General features: G+C 34.1%; 2 protein-coding genes, 1 non-coding gene and 1 pseudogene across 3 annotated transcripts; all 4 read left to right on the top strand.

The window, feature by feature from the left end:
• TRNAK-UUU lies at positions 902 to 973 on the top strand. The gene has a single exon. It is a non-coding gene; the product is annotated as a tRNA-Lys (tRNA).
• On the top strand, positions 1,925 to 2,803 carry LOC104760848 (annotated as a pseudogene).
• LOC104760847 lies at positions 3,545 to 4,539 on the top strand. The gene has a single exon (XM_010483821.2). The coding sequence runs from the start codon at positions 3,846 to 3,848 to the stop codon at positions 4,377 to 4,379; it is 534 nt and encodes a 177-aa protein (XP_010482123.1). The 5' UTR covers positions 3,545 to 3,845; the 3' UTR covers positions 4,380 to 4,539.
• LOC104760846 (alpha-dioxygenase 1-like) lies at positions 13,058 to 16,884 on the top strand. The gene is made up of 10 exons (XM_010483820.2): positions 13,058 to 13,247; positions 13,557 to 13,820; positions 13,948 to 14,097; positions 14,173 to 14,306; positions 14,911 to 15,127; positions 15,283 to 15,428; positions 15,518 to 15,745; positions 15,827 to 16,029; positions 16,132 to 16,375; positions 16,479 to 16,884. Exons 1-10 carry the CDS (start codon positions 13,140 to 13,142, stop codon positions 16,702 to 16,704), a joined length of 1,920 nt encoding a protein of 639 aa, XP_010482122.1. The 5' UTR covers positions 13,058 to 13,139; the 3' UTR covers positions 16,705 to 16,884.

Here is a 22,501-nt window from a genome sequence, read left to right as displayed (position 1 = left end):
TTTAAAGAATGAGTTGAAATAATTTTGCAAGACAAAAAGTATATTTATCTCTGTATTCTATTTGTAAATAAACCTAAAAATATTATACAAACAAAATAATTTATTTTTTTGTAATTATACAATTGTTCATTTCTAATTTCTACTTGGGTAGGTCTCCTTTATTTCAATTTGGTTCTTTAATTTCGTTAGGCGATTTAGCTAACTGTGTCACTTGGCAACTATTATTTAACTAACCCGCTTTCGATTTCCCTTTTTAAAATTTTCTAATATTCTCCATCACAACAGCTGGTAAATATTTTTTTTTTATTAATTATAATAATTTTTTTTTCTCTCCCCTTTATATCTTTCTCTTCCTCCCGACCCTCTCTCAATTTTCTGCAATTTCATTTTTCTCTTTTTATTTATCATCATTCAAACGATTATTGTATCTAATAAATGGTATAATCCAGTTGGGTAACACCGAATTAGCACGCAACTGACCAAAAAGATCATTGGTTCCAATTATAGATTGAATTAGCGCTATGGATTTGGCCAAATATTTGAACACTGGTTCCAGTTATATATTGATCAAATCTTTCACCACCAAATTGAGTTAAACCGAATGATGTTACAAACCAAACCGAATAACCATAGATCCAATTAAAGACCCAACACAAAAACATGCGGATCTAATTATGATTATCTGGTTGATTTAATTGAAAATTTGATATTCCTACACTAACCTTCTCGATTTCAATTAAATGATTCCTTTTGTCAAAATTGAGTGGCAAATTTCGTAAATACTAACAATATTTTGGATATTTTCTATTTTGTACTTCTTTTTTAATAGTATTAAGATTGTGTGAAGTATGAATAAAATAAAACTTCATTATATAATTATTATTAACAGTAACGAACATCAGCCGTCTTAGCTCAGTGGTAGAGCGCGTGGCTTTTAACCACGTGGCCGTGGGTTCGATCCCCACAGACGGCGATTTTCTTTTTATGCTTCAGACTAATAATTGCTGGCTGTTGTTACTCATTCGTTTTAACATCGTCCTAACACTCAAAATGTTAGTTTATGAAATAAATATATTGTAAATGTCTTCACAATGATTATTGTAAATTTTAACATAATTATTATATATATGAAACATTTTTTTCCAGAATTATCTCTTAGTTCATGCATGATTAATTCACAAGTCAATAAACCATATTCATTGTCTAATAAAGAAACTAATTACAAAAATCTATCGAAGAAGAAAATAATCACAAAAACGAATCTTTGAATTACTTTTTTTTGTTCAAATCTTTGACTTGCTTATCATATACCAAATCTTAGTAATTATCACATAGATTTGATTATATGTTTTAAGTAATTGTATCAATATGATCTTGGTTTAATTACATTACTGGATTTTGAGATTTCATGGTTTTTGTGGTTACAAACTTAGTTTGTTAATATATATATATATATTTAAAAAAAACTAAATTTGTTAGCTTAAATTGTTTATCATATTTTATCGTTTTGATATTATAATTCTCACATATGTTTAATATAATAATCATCTTCTAACAGTTTTTGGACTATACTTTTTCACCTGTCAAACCATTAGGTGGTAGTTCACGTATAAATGGAAAACAATTTTCACATGTATCTTGAATACATTAAAGTTTTTTTTTTTTTGATAATGTTCATGCATTAAGGCTGATTTGGACGTTCATTTTTTTTTCTAATAAAAGAAAGATATCCTATGTAACACAACTTTATTACAAGTAGATTTTTTTTTGTCTACCTATAATCTAAAATTAATTGTTTCGTATTAAAAGAAAAATTTTATACCTCTTCATTACTATATAATACTACAGTCTACACATTAACAACCTCAAAGCAAACACACAAACAAGAAAGAAAAGAAAAACAAAGAGAGAAAAATACTTTATAATGACGAGAAAGAAAGTGAAACTTGCTTATTTTTTAAATGATTTTTCGAGAAAAACAATTTAAAAAAAAAAAAAAAGGTTTGATGAAGAAAGTAAACGAACTCTCCACTTTTTGTGGCATCACTGCATGTGCGATCTTCTTTAGTCCATACGATACCACTCCTGAAGTGTGGCCATCAAATTCTGGTGTGCAAAGGATAATTTCTGAATTTAGGACACTCCCAGAGATGGACCAGCAAAAGAAGATGGTAGATCAAGAGGCTTTTCTCAAGCAAAAGATAGCAAAAGCAATCGAGAATTTGAGGAGACAACAAAAAGACAATAGGGAGCTCGAGATGACTGAAGTTATGTTCCAATGTTTGATTGGAAACATGGGAATGTTTCATCTAAATATTCTAGATCTTAATGATTTGGGTTATTTAATTGAGCAATATCTTAAAGATGTTAATCGCAGGGTCGAAATTTTGCAAAATTCGGGTATGGAAATTGGCGAATCTTCTTCTACTGTGGCGGTTACTTCTGAAGAGAGTAGACTGATGGTGGATTCGGTGGCTACAAACACTCCAACTGCTACAACTTATGAGGTGGGTTCTTCGTCCGCGGCAATCACAACTTTGATAAATCCTATTCAGCAGCAACAATTTTTTCGCCCAACAGCTCCACAAATTGGAGTTTATCAGCCCCTTCAAAATCTGAATTTAAATTTGATCATAATAACAATCAAAACCAACAACAATGGTTTACGGAAACAATGAACCATGAGCAAATGAGGTATCCATCAGAACCCATGAAGTTTCCATTCATGGATGACAACTGCCATAACCACAACCACATCCACCACCATCAAGAAGAGAACTAACATCAAATCAATGGCAAGTTGTCCACCGCTCTCGTTGCCGCCAACTCAAGCAGTACAATCCCTATTACTTATCCAAATAATACCATTAATCTATGGTTTCATTAGGATTTTGTTGAATCTAGTACTACGATAATTTCAAGAATAAGAATTTTAAATTTTTTATAAGCAAAACTATATTTAGTTTTTTTTTTCTTATTGTTATAAATTGCACTACAATATATGTTCTTAATTTTTTTTTTCACAATGATATGTTAAGTCTTTGGATGTTAAAGAATTTTGATATTCTTATTTTATTGTGTCATTTCTTTGTTTGTTATGTGTGTTTTTTTTTTGCCATATATGTGTTTTTATATAAATTGTCTAGTAAATTTTTGGTGTTTATTAAAATTAAGGTTTCTATTAAATTTTAATGTTTAGTTTTGCTAATCAGGAACTCTAACAGCACTTCCTTGATGGAGGAATGGGCACATATCAAGGCCGAGCAACAATAGAGGAGGCAGAATGTACTGCTCTAATCTGGGCCATTCAATCAACTTGGGCGTTTTGCTATTGTTCGATGGAATTTGAAGGTGATAATTCAACGGTGAATAAAATTATCAACAATCATGGGTCAATAATAGCCTAGTAGGCGATCCCACTAAAGTTAAGATATTCTCCTACTTACTATTATCATTTTCTGCGAAGAGAAAGGAAAAAAAAAAAAAAAGATTAGGTGAATTTGGTTAGAACATTCACATGCAATGAATCTGTCCCAGGAATACTATTATACTATTAGAAGTTTGCTAACCGAACCAATTTAGGGCAAGGGAGAACCGGACCAATTTAATTCCGGTTATATGTATCACTGAAATTCCCGGTTATATCCGGTTAAATGAGAACCAGTATTTGGCGGTTACGGCGTCTGCTGCTCTGTTTTTTAGTTCCAGCTCAAAAGAGACGCGTTGATTGGAGAAACCGAGAAAGAGAGAGGGAGAAAAATTAGGGTTTAGGCTATGAGAAGAGGAACAAAGATCTGAGGAGGCAGAGAGAGAGAGAGAGAGAGATCTGAATCAAGCCACTGAGAATGAGACCTCAATCGTCGCCGATCTCTGAAATGGGCGCCACCGACGATATGCATGAAGCACTGTTCGCGAAGAGAGGCTGTTGTTTCCTTATGCCATGCCTCGCCTCATCCAAGCCATCGAATCACGGCGGATCTTTGTGGTGGCAACGGATCAGGACCGTGGAGCCTGACAAACGACGATGGTGGATTCGAGGGTGGCGGAAGATGAGAGAGTGGTCTGAGCTCGTCGCTGGTCCTAGGTTGAAGACTTTTATCCGCCGATTCGGACGCAACCGCTGCTGCGGCGTAGGAGGAGGAGGAAACAGCGGTGGTGGTGGCGGGTGCGCTGGAAACCATAATCATCACGGTAAATTCGGGTACGATCCCTTGAGCTACTCGTTAAATTTCGATGACGGGAAACAAACCGGACAGTTCGACGACGAGTTTCCGTACCGAGATTACTCGATGAGGTTCGCCGCGCCTTCCTTGCCGGTCTCTACTAAATACTCTATCGATTTAGATAGCGATAAGGACGCGCCGCCGTTTTGCAAGTGAATGTCACGCGCCTCGACTTTATTGTAGTCAGTCTTACGTGGGTCGACTCAAGTGCGTGTGTGCGTGAGAGAAGGACGAGAGAGGGCACTCGTTGGACATAAAATTAAAATCTATCTTGCACCTTTTTTTTTAATAATAAAAAAATATATATTTAATGTCATTAGCTATGTGTGTATTTAAAAGAAAATAGCCTCTTTCTAAGTAATTCTACAACAAATTAGCAAGGAAAATATTGTGAACGTTGTTTCTTGTTTTTGTTCTTAAAAAACAAGAAACTAGTAGTCGTGGACGTTTTGACTCTAATCCTCTGAGCTACAAGCCCCCACCCATCTCGAGATTGAGGTTGTCATTTTTTAAATCGTTTTGTGTTACCTAAATTATTTATACTAATCGAGTTGTTTAAATCGGATTATTCAGTTTTAGAGAAATTCGGTTATCAAATATAGCATGATTTGGTTTGGGTTAGTTCGGAAATTGGTTTGTTTGGATTGGTTCTTAGCTAAAATTTATGCTTTGAGTACACCAAATTTTTCTAATTCGGTTTATTTGTTTTTTTTCTTTTCAAGTTATTTATAAGGCAAAACCTAATAACAATAACCAAATTAACAAAATTAAAAAGACCAAACCTAATAAAACTATGAGGGCATTTCCCATTGTAAATGCTAATCACCAGAGTTGTTCACATAAATTAATAATAAGAAAGACGGGAGAAAAAAGTGAATCGTTTCAAGTAAAGTTTTTCAATGTTTCTCCACAACTGTCAATTTTTTAGTAGTTATTGTTATTAAAGATAATAAATATTTAGATATAATTAAAATAATATTTTTTTAAAACCTTTACTGCATTGTTGTGGTGGTGATGGTCTGTGAGAGTGAGCCCACACCAAATTATACTAATAATTAACCCATCTTAAATTCATCTAAATCTAGGGTTTTCAATAAAGTGATGGTAAACCGAACGGCGAGGGCAACCTAAAGCACTTGAACTTGTAGTTCTGATTTAAAATGAAACAAATATAGCACATGAACTATATAGATTTGACGTTGTCGCATCTATCTATCTACACAGTATATATGTATATATATATATATATGGTTGACATTTGTATAAATGGAATAAATGTAAAGTAAGATATCATATTGCTATTGGCATGAAAAGAGTAATAGTAAATAATCTATATAACTTGTTTTTTAGACGTCGTATTTTCCCCTTGGAACTATAATATCGTACTGGATCCACATCGAACTTTGGCCTCTTTCTAGAGCTCCTTCGAACTTAAGTGGCCACCTATTTCTACCCGAATCAATACTTCTATGGTTATTTCTCTATTTTTTTTGGTTTAAACGGTTTACAAAACAAACCAACGCACAAATCCAGTATGAAACCAATTTTTTAAACTAGATAAACATTAAAAATTTGACCCAACCCGTAAAAATATGTCCACCATATTTTTCTTCACTCGGTTCTTCAAACTAAAAAAAACAAATATTTTGTGAATTTTGATTTCAAAACTACAAAAGTACATTGGAAAATCATTGTAATTAGCCCTAGGCATATTACCTTGAACCCGAAACCCGAACCCGAACCCGAAGTAGAGGGTTCGGGTAGTGTCTAATACCCGATCGAGTGTAATACATTTAAGGTTTGGATATCCGATCGGGTTTTACCCGATACCCGAAAGAAAACCCCAAACCCGAACATATATACATACATTACATTATGTATATACCTAAATCCCTAAGTTTGATTCTTCCTCTTTTTTCTAAGAGTCTGTTCGGTTTCTCATCTCCAATTATTTAAAATAGAGATCATCCCCAATTATTCAAATTGGAAGAAACACCAAGTCGAGTTGTCGCATCTTCTCCTCCTTCTGAAACTTCACGGAGGAAATCGAAGGTTTGTCTTCTTACTCTGTTCTTGTTGTTTGCCCAGGGCGTGATGGTGAAGTGTTTGTCATTTGGTTTTGTAAAATTTTTAAATGCGGATGTTACAACTTACAAACTTAGTTTCTGTATATTGATGGTAAGAAGTTCTTACTAAGAACAGTGGGGCTCTTGAGTCTATTAGTTTCGGTTTTGATTGATTATAATTTGGTTTTGATTTGTCTATTACGCTTATTCTTTTAAATGGAGAAACTGTTTTCTTGACTGTTATTTAAGCAATTTGGTTTTGATTGATTACAATTTGGTTTTGATTTGTCTTTTAAGATGCAATGCTTGATTTTGGCCAAGCCGTGCTTGATGATGATTGTTATTGATGATGCGTTTTGGTTTGAATGTGCAGATGGACTCATCATCTCCAATTTTTGATGATGAAGAGAGAGATATACACGAAGAAGAAGAGTTTTTAACACCTGAGTCTAACCGAAGGGGGAAAAAGAAACAAACACGCAACAGCGGTTCCGAGTCTGAGCAACCTGAGTCTAAGTCTCCAAAGATTCTCAACCCAAGATCAAATGTGTGGCAACACTTCACAAGATTGAAGGACAACCGTGACAAAGGTAACTGCAACTATTGTGGAAAGGAGTTGAGTTGTCCAACAAAAATCAGGGACAAAAACTTTGTGGAATCATCTAAAAAATCGGAAAGGCATACAAAGCATGGGAAGAATGTCAAAATCCTAGTGAAGGTCAACAAGTTATTAATAAAGATGGGATTTTCCAGTCTGGAAAAGTGCCTGAGCATATTTTTAGAGAAGCATTGAATGAAATGGTGGTAATAGGAGAGTTACCATTGTCATTTGTAGAAGGAATGGCACTTAAACACTTTTGCAACAAGGTGATGCTTCTATTTTATTTTGCGACTTGTTTTAATATACATGATTCTAATTGATTTTTTCTACTTAGGTAAACCTATCCAAGCCGCATTCAAGAAGGACAACATGAATAGATGTAGTAAAGATGTTTGCTGAGAGGAAAACTACTCTTAAAAAATGGTTTCTCACTACCAAGCAAAGAGTCTCATTGAGAACTGATATATGGGATTCCTCTATAACCGGTACAGTTTTTTAAATCAAAATTTCAATATTCTCATCATTGTTTTTACTCAATTAGTGAAGATACTTATCAATGTTTTTTTTATTCACAGGTTCAAGTTATATGGTTATAACTGCACACTACATTGATAAGAATTGGCGTCTAAAGAAGCTAATTATAGGATTCAAGCATGTTGAAGATCACAGAGGTACAACAATCGCCAATACACTGCTGAAATGTCGCCAATAGAAAGGTTGTTTACTATTACTGTTGATAATGCAACAGCTAATACTAGTGCTTCGAGTAAGTTTCAGTCTGCTTTCTCTTTAGTTAGTAAAGATTCTTTGGTTCTTGATGGGGACTTTATGCATTTGAGATGTGCTGGGCATATCAATAACTTGATAGTGAAGGACGGTATGACTGAAGTTGATTCAAGTGTGGCTGCAATCCGCAATGCAATCTCATATGTTAGAGCGGGTCCAAATCGGAGGAAGTCGTTTCAGTTGAGAGTCGATTCTGGTAGGTTTTCAAAGGGAAGTTTTCCATTAGATGTCTGCACTAGATGGAGTTCGACATTTTTGATGTTGACTAGGGCAATAAAGTTCAAAAGAGCATTTGATAGGATGGAGTTTGAAGATAAGTTGTATAATGATCATTTTTTAGAGACTGAAAATGGAGTGAAAAGGATTGGACTTCCTCAGAAAAATGATTGGCGTAAAGTTGAAAGGTTAGTGAAGTTTCTAAATGTCTTCTATCATGCGACATTGGTTGTATACGCCTCTACTACTATGAATGCATTTAAGTGTTATGGTGAGATAGTTAACATAGCTGTGAAGCTTCGGTTTCTTTGTAATAATGTTGATAGTGAAGTGAAAGTAAATGCAGAGAAGATGTTTGACAAATTCGACAAGTATTGGGATGGCCTGCATAACATCAACAAGATGTTAGTTATTGTCAGTGTCTTCGATCCGAGAAAGAAGATGTAATATGCAAATTTGTGTTTTGAGGAGCTATATGGGGAAGGGAGTGTAAAAGCTAAGACATTGTATGATTCGGTGGTGAATATCGTTCGTGATATGTATAAAGAGTATTCTACAAGATCCAACACAGCAACAAATGAGGAACTTTCTCAGTCTCAGTCCTCAACTCAGAATACACAAGAGAGACAAACAGACCGAGTATTTGATTCGATGGAGGATGAGTTTGATGGCTACAACCCAGTGGACCATAAGTATGATACACTGCTTAAGAGATTGGAGTTAGAAACACAAATGAATTGGATACTTATCTCAGGGAAGAAGATGAGAATCATGATTTGATGATGGAAATTGAGTATGATGTACTCTCTTGGAGGAAATTCAATAGTGGCAAGTATCCTATTTTATCTCAGATGGCTAGGGATTTATTTGCTATGCAGGTGTCTTTAGTTGCTTCTGAAAGTGCTTTTAGCACTAGTGGAAGGGTAATCAACCCATATAGAAGTTGTCTCACACACTATATGGTTGAGATTTTGATATGTACAGAACAATGGCTCAAACAAGACCTCAAGTTTGAAGATACAATGCTTACAAATGCACAGATTCTTGCTGACTTTGAGTTTGAGGATGAGCTTGAAAGAGGTTTGTTTCTTATCTTGTTTAATGCTTACTATCTAAAAGTTTTTGGTGTTAATATAAACTTATCTCTCAGTGCTTGTAATTATTTTTTTTTCAAAGTATGAAACTGATTCAGAAGGACCTTAAGTTATTCACATCACAAAAGGGAAAATGCAAAAGAGAAGTGAACCAAAGAATGAAAGAAGCTGTTTTGGAAGATTTCAAGTTGATTTTCTCTTTATTTTCGAATACTTGAACTTCTCAATTGTTTGTTGAATATTTTGGAAGACTTGAATTTCTTATTACTTTTGCTTTGAACATTTGACATTGAATTTAAGTGCTTAAATTTCAGGTTAAGTGTTTAAGCTTGATCGGGTTTTGATCGGGTTTTGGACAATCCGATTGGGTTCTTCGGGTTTCGAGTATACCCGAACTAAACCCAAACCCGAAGGAACCCGATCCGAATCCGACGCGATAGTATATAATACCCGATCAGGTTCTATATGTGTAAATCCGAAAACCCGAACCCGATCAGGTTCGAGTACCCGAATGCCCAGGGCTAATTGTAATTAACCAAAATCATTTCAATTGAGATTTGATAATCTATGGATAATCTAACAAGGATGTTACGCACGTCTTTCCTCTTCAGATTTTTTTTTTCTGGGCAAGTTTTCAGATTTCTTCTCATCTGTCCATTCTCATAGCAATCTGAATCATCTCTTTGATTCCTTGATTCCATTCTACGCCGTGAGTCACTTCCATGACTATTCATCATCCATCCATTACACACCTGAAGAAATCAAGACTCAGGATTTTGACCTAATTTCATAAAACAATTGAAATTACATTAGAAACAAAACAAAAACCAGACCTGGTCATCATTATTATCATCGTCACTGTCGTGAAAAGTAGAAGATGAAGCAAGACAAGAAGAGTGAATACCACAAAAGACTCTTTGATCTTCTCCGCTTCACCACCACTAGAAGATGACGGAGGAGGTTGAGCCACGTTGTTATCATCATCTCCTCTCACCACAGACTAGCCATGACATGATTTGCTCCGCCCAGATCCCATCTTCTTCTCAAAACAGTTAAACAGCAAACTTTATGCTAAAATCACATCATTACCACAAGACCTACAAGTTTTTCCCCAATCTTCTTCTATCTAATAATAACCCACACAATTGAAACCCTCAATTCAAAATCCAAAGGATAAGACTATCTTGGCGTGACGAGAGATTAATGAGGCATAACGCAAAGGTCCCAATCTCAATTATTTTTAAGCTTTATTTTCTGTTTTTTTAATTAAATTTTCTGCTTTCTTCATCCGGTTTGATGGGTTTAATTTTAAAATCAGGTTGAAATAAGGTTTAATTCGGTTAATAGGATTTATTTGTTGGTTAAGCAAATATTAAAACAATTGTAAACCGTACAAACCATATTTATGGAGAATTAGACGAGAAGTTTTAATCCAAAGGGAAAATAAACCATATTTATGGAGAATTAGATGAGAAGTTTTATTCCAAAAGAAAAATAGCAATAAAAGTATGGATTCAGGTAGAAATAGGTGGACCACTTAAGTTCGAGGCAGCTCTAGAAAGAGGTAAAAGTTCGATGTGGATCCAGTACGATATGATAGTTTCGAAGGGAAAATAGGACGTCTTTCCTTTGGTGAATTTATATAACTTGTTTGAAAACAAAGTAACATCTTAATTACATTTTATATGTTCAACATCTTATTAACATTTCAAACAAGTGTGTAGCATCAGGATTTAGAGGTTCATAGGATTTGGATGAGGGCAAAGCGTGTGAGAATTAGTGTAACATCATGATTAGGTTAATATGATTTGGATTAGGAAAAGTCGTGTAAGAATGGTTGGTTACCAGGACTCGTCTTGTTCTGCTTTTTATGGGATCGCTTGTTCAGCATCCTCCTTGGCCTTTTATAGAATTCTTGATGTACCAAACCACCGTTCTTATTTTGGTGAAATTTTCTGTTTTTTTTTTTCTTCTTTTCTGATGCGCTCTTTCTTCTAGTTGATTTGATCGTGCTTATCCTATGAATTTAGAAAAGGTATAACTTTTGAAAGGAATCTATAGTAATAGTATGGGTACAAGAAATCACTCGCTCACATCATAAAGCACTTTCACCCATTCCTTGATGTTGTTTCTAGTCACCCCCTAGCACCGTAACCCCGCCTAGCACCGTAACCCGTGGATGATTTTTTTGTTTTTACAAATTTTCATATATTAGTCGAATGAAGATGCGTTAGCTGAAACGAACGTGTGTTTCTTACTCATGCAAATAAAATACAACGTGTGTTCTTACAAATGAACTCAAATAGATAAGTCATTACAACTTAATCTGAAGAAGCGAGTTTAACTCAAAAAGGGAACCAGACATTTTATTTGAAGACCTTAGTTACCTTCAAGATATTAACAAACATCTAAATAATTGTTGTTTGCTGATACAATCTAATTTTTAGCTTATATTTGCTTGAAAAAAAAAACGATTAAAACTTGCAAAAAATATTACATTTATTTTCAGTAATCCATTAAAAATGAAAAAATAATAGAGTAAGGTCGCAAATCAAAGTATGCAAGATAAATCAATATATAGTAGTATTATATGGAGTATATGTCAACTTAGGGCAGCTCATATATACAAGACAGATTTCCTACAAATTGTAATTATTTGTCTTTTTATTAGATTAATTCCAGTTACAACGTATATTATTTTTTAAATGAATCAAATCCAGTTACAACGTGTATTATTTTTAAAATGGATCAAATCCACCACGTATAATTTGGTTTCCATTCATAAAAACTCTATTATTTGAAACGAAATATCATAATTGAACATTATCTCTCATATATATGTAGGAGCTGGAACCGAAGTATATGCGAGAAATTATTTTCAGGTATGTGGCCAGTTTAGCACTACCCTTTCGTTTTGGCACCCCTTCATGTGATTTTGAAGTTTTCTTAAATATAATTTTTAAATAGACGCCATACTTGTCGATAAAATATTGATCGAAAAACACACACACAATCGAAGAGTTTACTTGTATGACTTTTGTTATTATGAAATCAATAAATCATAAACTTCTAAATATGGAATTCTGAATTCTCAACCTGTTAAGTCGTTCAACTTAAGCTACCGAAACAGTAAAAAAGATATTCTTTTTTATTTTGTCAACAAATCTTTGTGACGTTGAAATGTATAAAGTTTACATTTTATACTATTAATTTTGAGTAGCATGCACGGATATTAGCAGGAATGGTATTGTTTTAACATTTAATTCAAGACATTTTGACATTTGGTTCGTCTATATATATTATAAAAACAAACGTGTACAAAATTATATATTATATATCTGAGAATCAAAGATTCGGACGTTTTCTTTTCTATTTTCTCTACCGAAAAACAAAATAATAAATAATATATCCCAACACCTACCGGCATGATCATGATGGGTGTATAAAATTTATTTTAATGGATCATTATTTTGAATGGCAACCTTTTGATTAAACTTTGATTTTGTTTAGCTAAATATACTATACCCAACTAAGAACCTGCAGTGTGGGTTAAAATGAACCGACACAATAAATAAAGAAGAATGCTACGAGCCTAGTCGAGCTAGGTCCAACAGTGATATGGGACTAGGCTTATTCTTGTTTACGGTTAAAGGAGCGGGTTATATTATATTTTGAATCTAGTTCACAACAATGTAGTTGATAGATTCTGCAAGTCCATTTCGACTCTGTTACTAGAACGATATTGTTAGTTTTAGATCAACCGATCAAGTGACCAACATATCGCACATATTCGTATTAAGTCCATGCTGTGAGTTTTCGTATTAAGGCCTCTACAATTTGCATTCGCCCCTTCTCTCGAGCACCTATTATGAGGAGAATTTCAAAAACGTCAGTTAATGAGTCACATTATTAAAATCATAATAACAATAAAATAATGATGATAGGACAAAGAATACAGTAGGACAAAAAAATAAACTTAATTTTGATTTTTAATTAGTGTATGCATTTGAATATTCTTCTGTCTCATGGTTTATGCTTATAAATAGACAATTGATCAACACCAAGGATGAAAGTAATCACTTCTCTAATCTCTTCTGTTTTGCTTTACATTCTTACAACTCTATTTAACATTTTTCTTGTTACGTTTTAAAGGATGAAAGTAATAATTTCTCTAATCTCTTCTATTTTGTTTAAATTTATCCACGAAGACTTCCGTGAGATTTATTCAAGAATGTCCCTCCTCGATCGTTTCCTACTTCTTGTAAGCTGTAACTCAACTTTAACATATACTGCACGTAGAATCACATCCACACAAAAAAAAAAACAAAAAAAAATGGAATTGAATGAATTTAAATTGTTATAAATAATTTTTTTTTAATTATCACGCAAAATTATTATTACTATTCTTTTTTTTTGTTTTGTTGTTGTTGCTTTCGGTAATTCGAGGTTTTTTATGTAAGGTAATTTCACGATTATTTCCTAGTGACACATTAAGTTTGGATGGTTTACATACAAGTATTTGTTTTGAAGTATTGGGAAAAATTGTTGATGCGATGTTTACATGGTGCAGATCGTGCATGGAGTGGATAAGATGGTTCCATGGCACAAGCTTCCGGTTTTCTTGGGTTTAGCCTATCTTGAAATACGTAGGCATCTTCACCAAGAATACAATCTTCTCAACGTCGGTCAAACTCCGGTTGGAACCCGGTTTGATCCTGCTAATTATCCGTACCGGACTGCTGACGGAAAATTCAATGATCCGTTTAATGAAGGCGTCGGCAGTCAAAATAGCTTCTTCGGAAGAAATTGTCCTCCGGTCGATCAGAAAACAAAGGTAAAATTTTCCTTTTTACATGTATATATGTGTGTACAGTAAAAAAAGATAGTTTTGACGCAATAATAATTTTATTAATTTCATTAGTAGTAAATTGTAAGATTTTTTGTTGTTGTTATTGTTCAAGTTATTGAGGCCAGATCCTATGGTGGTGGCGACAAAACTATTAGAAAGGAGAAAGTATATCGATACAGGAAAACAATTCAATATGATTGCAGCTTCTTGGATTCAGTTTATGATCCATGATTGGATCGATCATCTTGAAGATACTCACCAGGTTCGTGAATTATTTATTCAATTTGATCCTATTTACACACTTATATAACGAGACAATTATTTATTGGTAACATAGATCGAGCTTGTGGCTCCAAAAGAAGTAGCGAACCAGTGTCCTTTAAAGTCCTTTAGGTTCTTCAAGACAAAGGAAGTCCCTACCGGTTTCTTCGAAATCAAGACCGGTTCGCAAAATATCCGTACACCTTGGTGGTAATACCACTAATACTTTTCTAACACAATTTATATAAATTATAAACCCTTTCTCAAAAAAAAAAACATGTAACATATAAATTAAATCATTAAAATTTACATATACGATCCATTTTTATTTGCTACATGCCCAGACATTTTTTGGGCTCCGTTTAGACTTTAAATTGAAAAATTCAATTAATTTTGGGGAATTAGTTGGTTTATAAAATTGAATTGACTTTTTTTTTGGGTTTCGGTTGGTTCTAATTTCTAAACTTTGACTCATTTTGAATAAAAAGAAATCATCAGAATAAAAGNTTTTTTTTTTTTTTTTTTTTTTTTTTTTTTTTTTTTTTTTTTTCTGTTTGACTTCGTTTGGTTTCAGAAACACATACCAACTGTTTATTTCTTAAAATAATTGGTTTGGTTTTTTATTTCACATCTGGTTAAGCGTCTCGTGTGACTAATTAAACACGCAACCTTAGCATGATATGTATAGAACATTAGACATATATGGACGTAGACACATATCCATGCATAGAAACCATACATTATTCCCATAATACTATATATATGATGACTATATTGTATATATATATAACTCAAAGAATAATTAATAAATTAGGGATTCGAGCGTCCTCTATGGAAGCAACTCAAAAACAATGGAGAGAGTAAGAAGTTACAAAGATGGTAAACTTAAGATATCAGAGGACACCGGTCTCCTTCTCCATGACGAAGACGGTTTAGCCATCTCTGGTGACATTCGTAACAGCTGGGTCGGCGTCTCCGCCTTGCAAGCTCTCTTCATCAAAGAACACAACGCCGTATGCGACGCCCTCAAGGTTCAATATCTGTATTTTTTTTTTCTTTTCTAAAATGTAAATTACGATTTTTTCACACTTATTAGTTATAACAATTTTTTTTCATACGGATTTTGAGATTCAGAACAGATTATATAAAAATCAATTCAATTTTAAACTCTATTCAAATATTATAGGATGAGGATAGTGATTTGGAAGACGAAGATTTGTACCGCTACGCGAGGCTAGTAACCTCAGCAGTGATAGCCAAGATTCACACCATAGATTGGACAACCCAGCTTCTCAAAACCGACACTTTACTAGCTGGAATGCGCGCAAATTGGTACATAACACATTTTTTCGATCGATATAATCACATTGTTACCCATGTTGCAATCTACTAACACTTTTAATATTAATGTGAATTTTTAGGTACGGACTACTAGGAAAAAAGTTTAAAGATTCTTTCGGACATGCTGGCAGTTCGATCTTGGGAGGTCTCGTGGGTATGAAAAAACCGCAAAATCATGGTGTCCCATATTCTCTAACCGAAGAGTTCACTAGCGTGTACCGAATGCACTCTCTCTTACCTGATCAACTCCAGATGCGTGACATTGATGTTGTACCCGGAACTAATAAATCACTACCGTTGATGGAAGAGTATAACTCTACCTTTTTTTTAAATATTTATAGCTCTCCTATTTAGAAACTTGCAAATCAAAGATTCCCTTTTGGATTCAGGATTTATATGGAAACTTTGATTGGTCGTAAAGGAGAACAAAACATGTCTCAGATTGGATTCACTAAGCTAATGGTCTCAATGGGCCACCAAGCAAGTGGAGCACTTGAACTGATGAACTATCCAACGTGGTTAAGAGATATTGTTCCCCAAGACCCCAACGGCCAAGAACGTCCAGACCATGTCGACTTAGCTGCTTTAGAGAGTAAGTCAATCTGATCTGAACCGTTCATTTTTGTGTGTTTTACCATAGTGGTTTTGATAGTGGATTATCACGTGAATAATTTGGGTTGGTCGATTATATTAGTCTACCGGGACAGGGAGAGGAATGTGGCACGGTACAACGATTTTAGGAGGGCTATGTTTATGATTCCAATAGCCAAGTGGGAAGATCTAACGGATGATGTGGAAGCGATTGAAGTGCTGGATGATGTGTATGGTGGTGATATAGAGGAGCTTGATCTTCTAGTTGGACTTATGGCAGAGAAGAAAATCAAAGGCTTCGCTATCAGTGAGACTGCTTTTTATATTTTCCTCATCATGGCCTCAAGGTATGTTATTTGGTTGTTTTAAATTTTAAACAAAAATTTATAGGAAAATATGTAGTAGAATAGTAGAGCTTAATCTAATACTAATTTATTAAACACATGTTAGGCGATTAGAAGCGGATAGATTTTTCACAAGCGAATTCAATGAAACGATTTATACGAAGAAGGGACTTGAATGGGTGAATACTACAGAGAGTCTCAAGGATGTGTTTGATCGTCATTATCCCGAAATGACCGATAAATGGATGAATTCCGAAAGCGCATTTTCAGTATGGGATTCTCCACCAGTTACCAAAAATCCAATCCCTCTCTATCTCCGAATTCCCTCTTAAATCATTTTAGTGTGATCTATGCACTTTGAATTCTTTTTTTTTTTTTAATTGGTATTTGTTGGTTGTTTGAGCTCTGTCATTGTGTAAGCTATTGATATTAATCATGTACTATATAAATAAATATTCATATAAGAATAAGTTGTTTGTAACCCTGTTTTGTTATATAACTAGATTCGGACCCCTGCCGGTCATGTTTATAGGCATATTTATTTGCTATAGCGTTCATAACTAGATATCATACCAATTGACATAAAAACAAAAATCGAATTTTTTCAGCAATGAACACGATGCAGAAAACTCGAGCTTGAAGTTTAGCCATATCTTATAAGAAGGTTTTTCTCAATTTTGGCTAAAGAGATGACACTTGGCTTACTATATTTCTGACACCTGTATTTTTTAGTTTGGATCTAATTAACTAAACTCATTTGTAGTTTGGACCTGGTTAATTAACTACAGGCCCATAAAACCAAAAAACAAACCATCAACATTTTCTTCCTTCCTTCTTCAATCAGAAACACATGCAGTCTACAAGAATCTATAACCACCATATATTAGTTTGTGGTTGGTTTCATCTCGGAACTATACCAACATTAAATTAAATTTATGAGTTTCAATTTTTGGGTTTAATTTCTGTATTTGAATCTTGATTTTCACGGTCACAAGCAGAATCAAATTTAAGTAAGATGGTGGAATGGTATTATTTAAGTCAATTAGTTTAACTTTTTAATATATATATATATATATATATATATATATAATTAAAATTTTGAGTTTACTTCTAGGAAAATTACGTAAGATTGTGAGATGGTTTTGATCTAATTCTATAATTATTTTATTTGATTCAGAATTATTATTTCAAACGTTATGGTATTTTTGAATTACATAAAATTTAAAAGTTTTCATATTAGACATTTCAGAATATATTATGAACACAATCAGTTATGTTTTGATTTGAAATAATACCATGGTTTTTTACACTGCCTTATATCTACCCATTACTTTCCTCTGTTTTCATTTTTGTTTATATTACTTCTCATTTTTAACTTATTATTTTGAAACACTTTCGAATTTATGATCATGAATATTTGATTTCAATTGCTTCTTTCCCTTAAAGGCTCAAACATTCTATAAAGCTTGGTTTTCTAAAAACAACTTATTACCATACAAACACATCTCTTTCAGACTATTGTGAAAACATATTTTTTGGTCAAACGCTATTGTAAAAACTAAAACACTTAATTTCTATTCTATCATCGATTCAATCTCCAACAGACAACAAAACACCGATAACAATAGTATCGTTGTTCGGATCATCAGTTTTTGGGAAGTTCCTAACTTTAGAAGAAATATTATCTTACTAAGTCTTGAAATTGTTTTCTAAAAATGCAAATTATCTTTACTATTGTTCATCTTTGGATGATTTATGCAATCATTTTAAAACATTTATAAAAGAAAATAAATAATTGCATGTGTATTTGATTTTAAAAGAATTTTAATATTTAATGATATAATTAGATACAATTAAAATAGATAATGATTTGATTAAGTTTTTAAAAATGACACATGCGTCAGATTCTTAGAGTAAGAATTGAAAGACGCCGTACTATATTATATCATCTAATAACAAAGTAAGGTTTTTTTTTGGCAAGCTCTAAAAGGTTGTCATTTGATGCTTTCTTCTTTCACAAGAGTCATTTTGTTTCTTTAAAGTTTTAGTGTAACAAATTTATTCAATTGAGTTTACATAATAAAAATTTCTCTTAACAAATAATTTGATGATTAAATACTTTAAAGATATAAGATTATAATATATATATATATAATTAGATAATGATATAATTATATATTATATAATATACTTTATAAGTATATATAATATACTTTATATCATCTTATAATAAAGTAAAGCTATATAATGATATAATTAGATACAATTAAAATAGATAATGATTTGATTAAGTTTGATGCTCTCTTCTTTCACAAGAGTCATTTTGTTTCTTTAAATTTTTAGTGTATCAAATTTATTCAATTGAGTTTACATAATAAAAATTTCTCTTAACAAATAATTTGATGATTAAATACTTTAAAGATATAAGATTATAATATATATATATATATATGGGTTGTATAGGATAATGTCGAGTAATAAATGGCTGTTTTATTTCCACAACTTAATATAAATAATTCACATGATCTTGATATTACATTATTTATTTCATTTTCAATCCATTTAAAATAAACTAAAGTCTATTTTAATAAAAAAAAGTTCTAAATAACTAAATGAGAATTGAATATATTTAAACAACAGAAATTTTTAGTTATAAATTCACAATAATGTATTTTATAAACCTGACACATTTTTATTCACTTTTCTATTCCATCTCATCAAACCAATATTTTGTACTAACTCTTATTTTTGTAACTTTCATAGTATTTATAGTAATGCAATCAATAATTAATAATAACATTTAGAAATATTACATATATAAAAGAATATATTAATATGTAATGATTGCATATCTATAACTCTCACATAGTTTATGTGACTCCTATAACAATGAAATACTCCCTCCGTTTTGATTTAGTTGTCGTTTTAGGTGGTTTTTCAATAAAAAATGTTTGGTGAATATTTCATTTTACCCCTGCTGTTTTAATATTTTGACCAATAAAAATTGATATAAAAATTAGTGTATTTATTACCCAATTAAATAATAATTTTTCATATGCTTTTAACTACAATTTTTATTATAAATAAAAAGATATACATTTTACTAACTCTCATATCTCAAATCTCACATAATATTTTTACTTAACTAATATTGTCTTAACTAACAATCATTACTCAGTAAACAAATAAAAACAAATAATTTCTACAATCACAAAAAAATCCAAAAACAATATAAATTAAATCCGTGCCTAGCACGGAGTGACTGCTAGTATAATAATATAAATAAGTGGATTCCTCTTGTATTCTCTGTAACGCTCCAATGGAGACCTGCAATCATTTATTTTTTCTTTGTAGTACTTCCAATCATGTGTGGAAAAAGCTGGTGGGGCGGCTTCTGCAAACCTCCTACACGGCGTAATATAGTGAAATTCTTTTACTTCTCACTGATTCAGCGCTATCTGCTACGCTCCAATTCATTCTGAAATTTGTCTTCCATGCCACAGTCCATACCATTTGGCGTGAACGTAACCGAAGAAGCCATGGTGACCTCCCCATCTCTCCGGAGACCCTCATCAAAACGGTTGACCGGACTGTTAGGAATAAGCTACTCTCACTGCAGCTGCATGGGTTGAAGAAATTTTACATTCATTCAAAAGAAAAAAGAAAAAATATGAATAAGTGTATAACCTCTTAAACAACCTTGATATGTGTACGCAATCTTTTAAATATCCTATAAACCGACTTTTTTTGAGAAAGAGAGCGCAAAAGCTTTGATAACTCCACAAGGAATGTTGGATCCACTCAACCCTATATCAGAAGAACTCAGTCCTTGAAAGTCACATAGTAGGATAAATATCTTTTTTCTCTCAGGCATTCTTTTCGAGATAGGTCTTTTTCCCCTTTTTCCTTGTCTTCCCTGAGCCGGTGGCGGCCACCGCCGGCGACTCTCTTCTCTCATGGCCAAGAAAAAGCGTAAGCACCCTCCTCCGCCTCCTTCGAAGCCGACCTCTTCGGTTTCTCCTCTAAACCTCGGTGACCCGGTTCATCCTGTAGCTGCATCGATCCCAGATCTGAAAGTGGACAAAGAACCCTCTTCGTCTCAGGTTCCGTCGAACCCCCTCCCCTCGGAGCCAACCCCTCCATTAACCTGGGCGAAGCGCACGAATGGCGGATCTTTTTCCCTTAAGAAATGTTGCTCTCCTTTCCTACTGGATTCAGGTGAGCTCTGTGTGAAAATTCCATTAAGGTCATCGAAGACAGTAAGCCGCTCTGGAAGAGCTTTATTGTAGGCCAATTCTACCGCAAAGCCCCATCTTTTGGTAAGATTTGTGCAATTGTGAACCTAATTTGGAGCAAATGGCATCATGACGTCACTGTCACGAAGCTCGACACCCCGAACACCTTCCTCTTCAAGATTCCTAACGTCACAACGAGACATTGGGTCCTTAAAGAAGGTATTTGGTCTATTGATGGATCGATAATGTTTGTAGCTGAGTGGACTCCAGGTACTCAGCCGTCGAAACCATCCCTCAAGACAGCCACGGTATGGATTGAGTTAAGAAATGTTCCGTACGAATTCTATTGTCCTCCTGCCCTTAGTAGAATTGCAAGTTTAGTTGGCCATCCAATATGCCTACACAAAGATACAGAGCAAATGACAAACTTTGAGGTGGCGAAGGTCTTTACGGAAATCGATTTACACAAGCCACTACCTGAGTACGTCTGCGCTCAATTTGAATCGAGTGAAACAAGAAGAGTGTCAGTGTCCTGCCCTCACCTGCCACCAGTGTGTCCGATTTGTGGAGAAGCTGGTCACACATCTAAGCATTGTACAAATGTACCACCTCTATGTCAATCCTGCAAAAAAGCAAACAACTCAGAGGCTATATGCCCTTGGAAAAGAGGTAAAGACAAAGTAGGAGTTCATACCGTAGAGGAGATCCCGTTAGTCCCTGTTGTAGATAAGGCAAATACGAACACCAAACAATGGGTGAAAAGAGACACGTCGGTACCTTCTCCCTCACTCTCTCAGGCAATGAATCCCAATCCCTATGAGGTAGCGGACTCCCCCTCACACTCTCAGGTGCTGACTCCCACTCACAATGAGGAGTATCCTCGCCTAGTGAAAATCCCCCCAGTCACTACAGTAGCAAGCGTGGACCCGAAGAAGGTGAATCCTACAACCAATGGGATAGACCCTATACTCTCTCCAGTCACAGAAGAAAACAAGGAAAAACCTCCAGAAGAGGATCCATGGGGTTTCATAAGAGTTCTCTCTAAAAGTGAGAAGAAGAAAATTAGAGCCAAACTCAAGAAGGGCTCTATTCAAGCGGGAAGGTTTTCCTTCCGCCACTAGTTCCTTACCAATACCAATTTTTTGTAATGCTGATGTTTTGTTGGAATATTCGAGGGATTAATGATCCTGATAAGCAGCAACGTTTTAGATCGTGGTGCCAGCAACAACAGCCAATTTTGGGCTGTCTTTTGGAGACTCATGTCCTGGAGTATAATGCGCAAAATGTCCTAAAAAGGATCCTCCCAGGATGGAGTCTAATCTCAAATTATGAACACTCCCATATAGGGAGAATTTGGGTTGTTAGTAGTAAAGCTGTGAAGGTGATGCCGTATGTGAAGTCTAGACAGCACATCACTTGTGGCATCTCATGGCTTGAGAAGGGGATAAACTTCACAGCTTCTTTTGTTTATGGAGCAAATCTGAGGCATGATAGAGTAGCACTCTGGAATGATCTCATGGAGATGGCGGAGAACACGCCATTACGAAGCTCTCCTTGGCTGGTTCTAGGAGATTTTAACCAAACTCTCTTACCTGTAGAACATTCACGGAGGGTAGACTTTGATGTGTACTCAGGAGGATGTAGAGAGTTACAAAGCTGTATGGACACTTGTGGTTTGATGGATCTGCCAGCGCATGGTCCGTTATTCACCTGGTGGAACAACCAACAGAGTACCCCAGTAGCAGAAAAGCTAGATCCAATGCTCGGAAATGTGCAGTGGCTTGATGAATTCACACTCCATAGCTACCTTCGAGGAACCCCTTTTCTCAGACCATGCTTCCTGCTGTATTCGGTTTCAGGATAGGGGTCCTAGAGTAATCAGACCCTTCAGGTT

Source organism: Camelina sativa, chromosome 18 (genome assembly GCF_000633955.1).
Source record: "Camelina sativa cultivar DH55 chromosome 18, Cs, whole genome shotgun sequence".
Classification (NCBI taxonomy): domain Eukaryota; kingdom Viridiplantae; phylum Streptophyta; class Magnoliopsida; order Brassicales; family Brassicaceae; genus Camelina; species Camelina sativa.
Note: the sequence above shows the minus strand (reverse complement) of the source record. Positions and strands in the feature narration are given on the sequence as shown.

What these genes read in the sequence shown, in the direction of transcription:
- LOC104760847 (XM_010483821.2), top strand. Translation starts at nt 3,846, where the DNA reads ATGAGACCTCAATCGTCGCCGATCTCTGAAATGGGCGCCACCGACGAT.
- LOC104760846 (XM_010483820.2), top strand. Translation starts at nt 13,140, where the DNA reads ATGAAAGTAATAATTTCTCTAATCTCTTCTATTTTGTTTAAATTTATC. An exon ending in GCTGGAATGCGCGCAAATTG is followed by an intron (nt 15,429 to 15,517) that starts GTACATAACACA and finishes GTGAATTTTTAG; the next exon opens with GTACGGACTACTAGGAAAAA. An exon ending in CGACTTAGCTGCTTTAGAGA is followed by an intron (nt 16,030 to 16,131) that starts GTAAGTCAATCT and finishes CGATTATATTAG; the next exon opens with TCTACCGGGACAGGGAGAGG.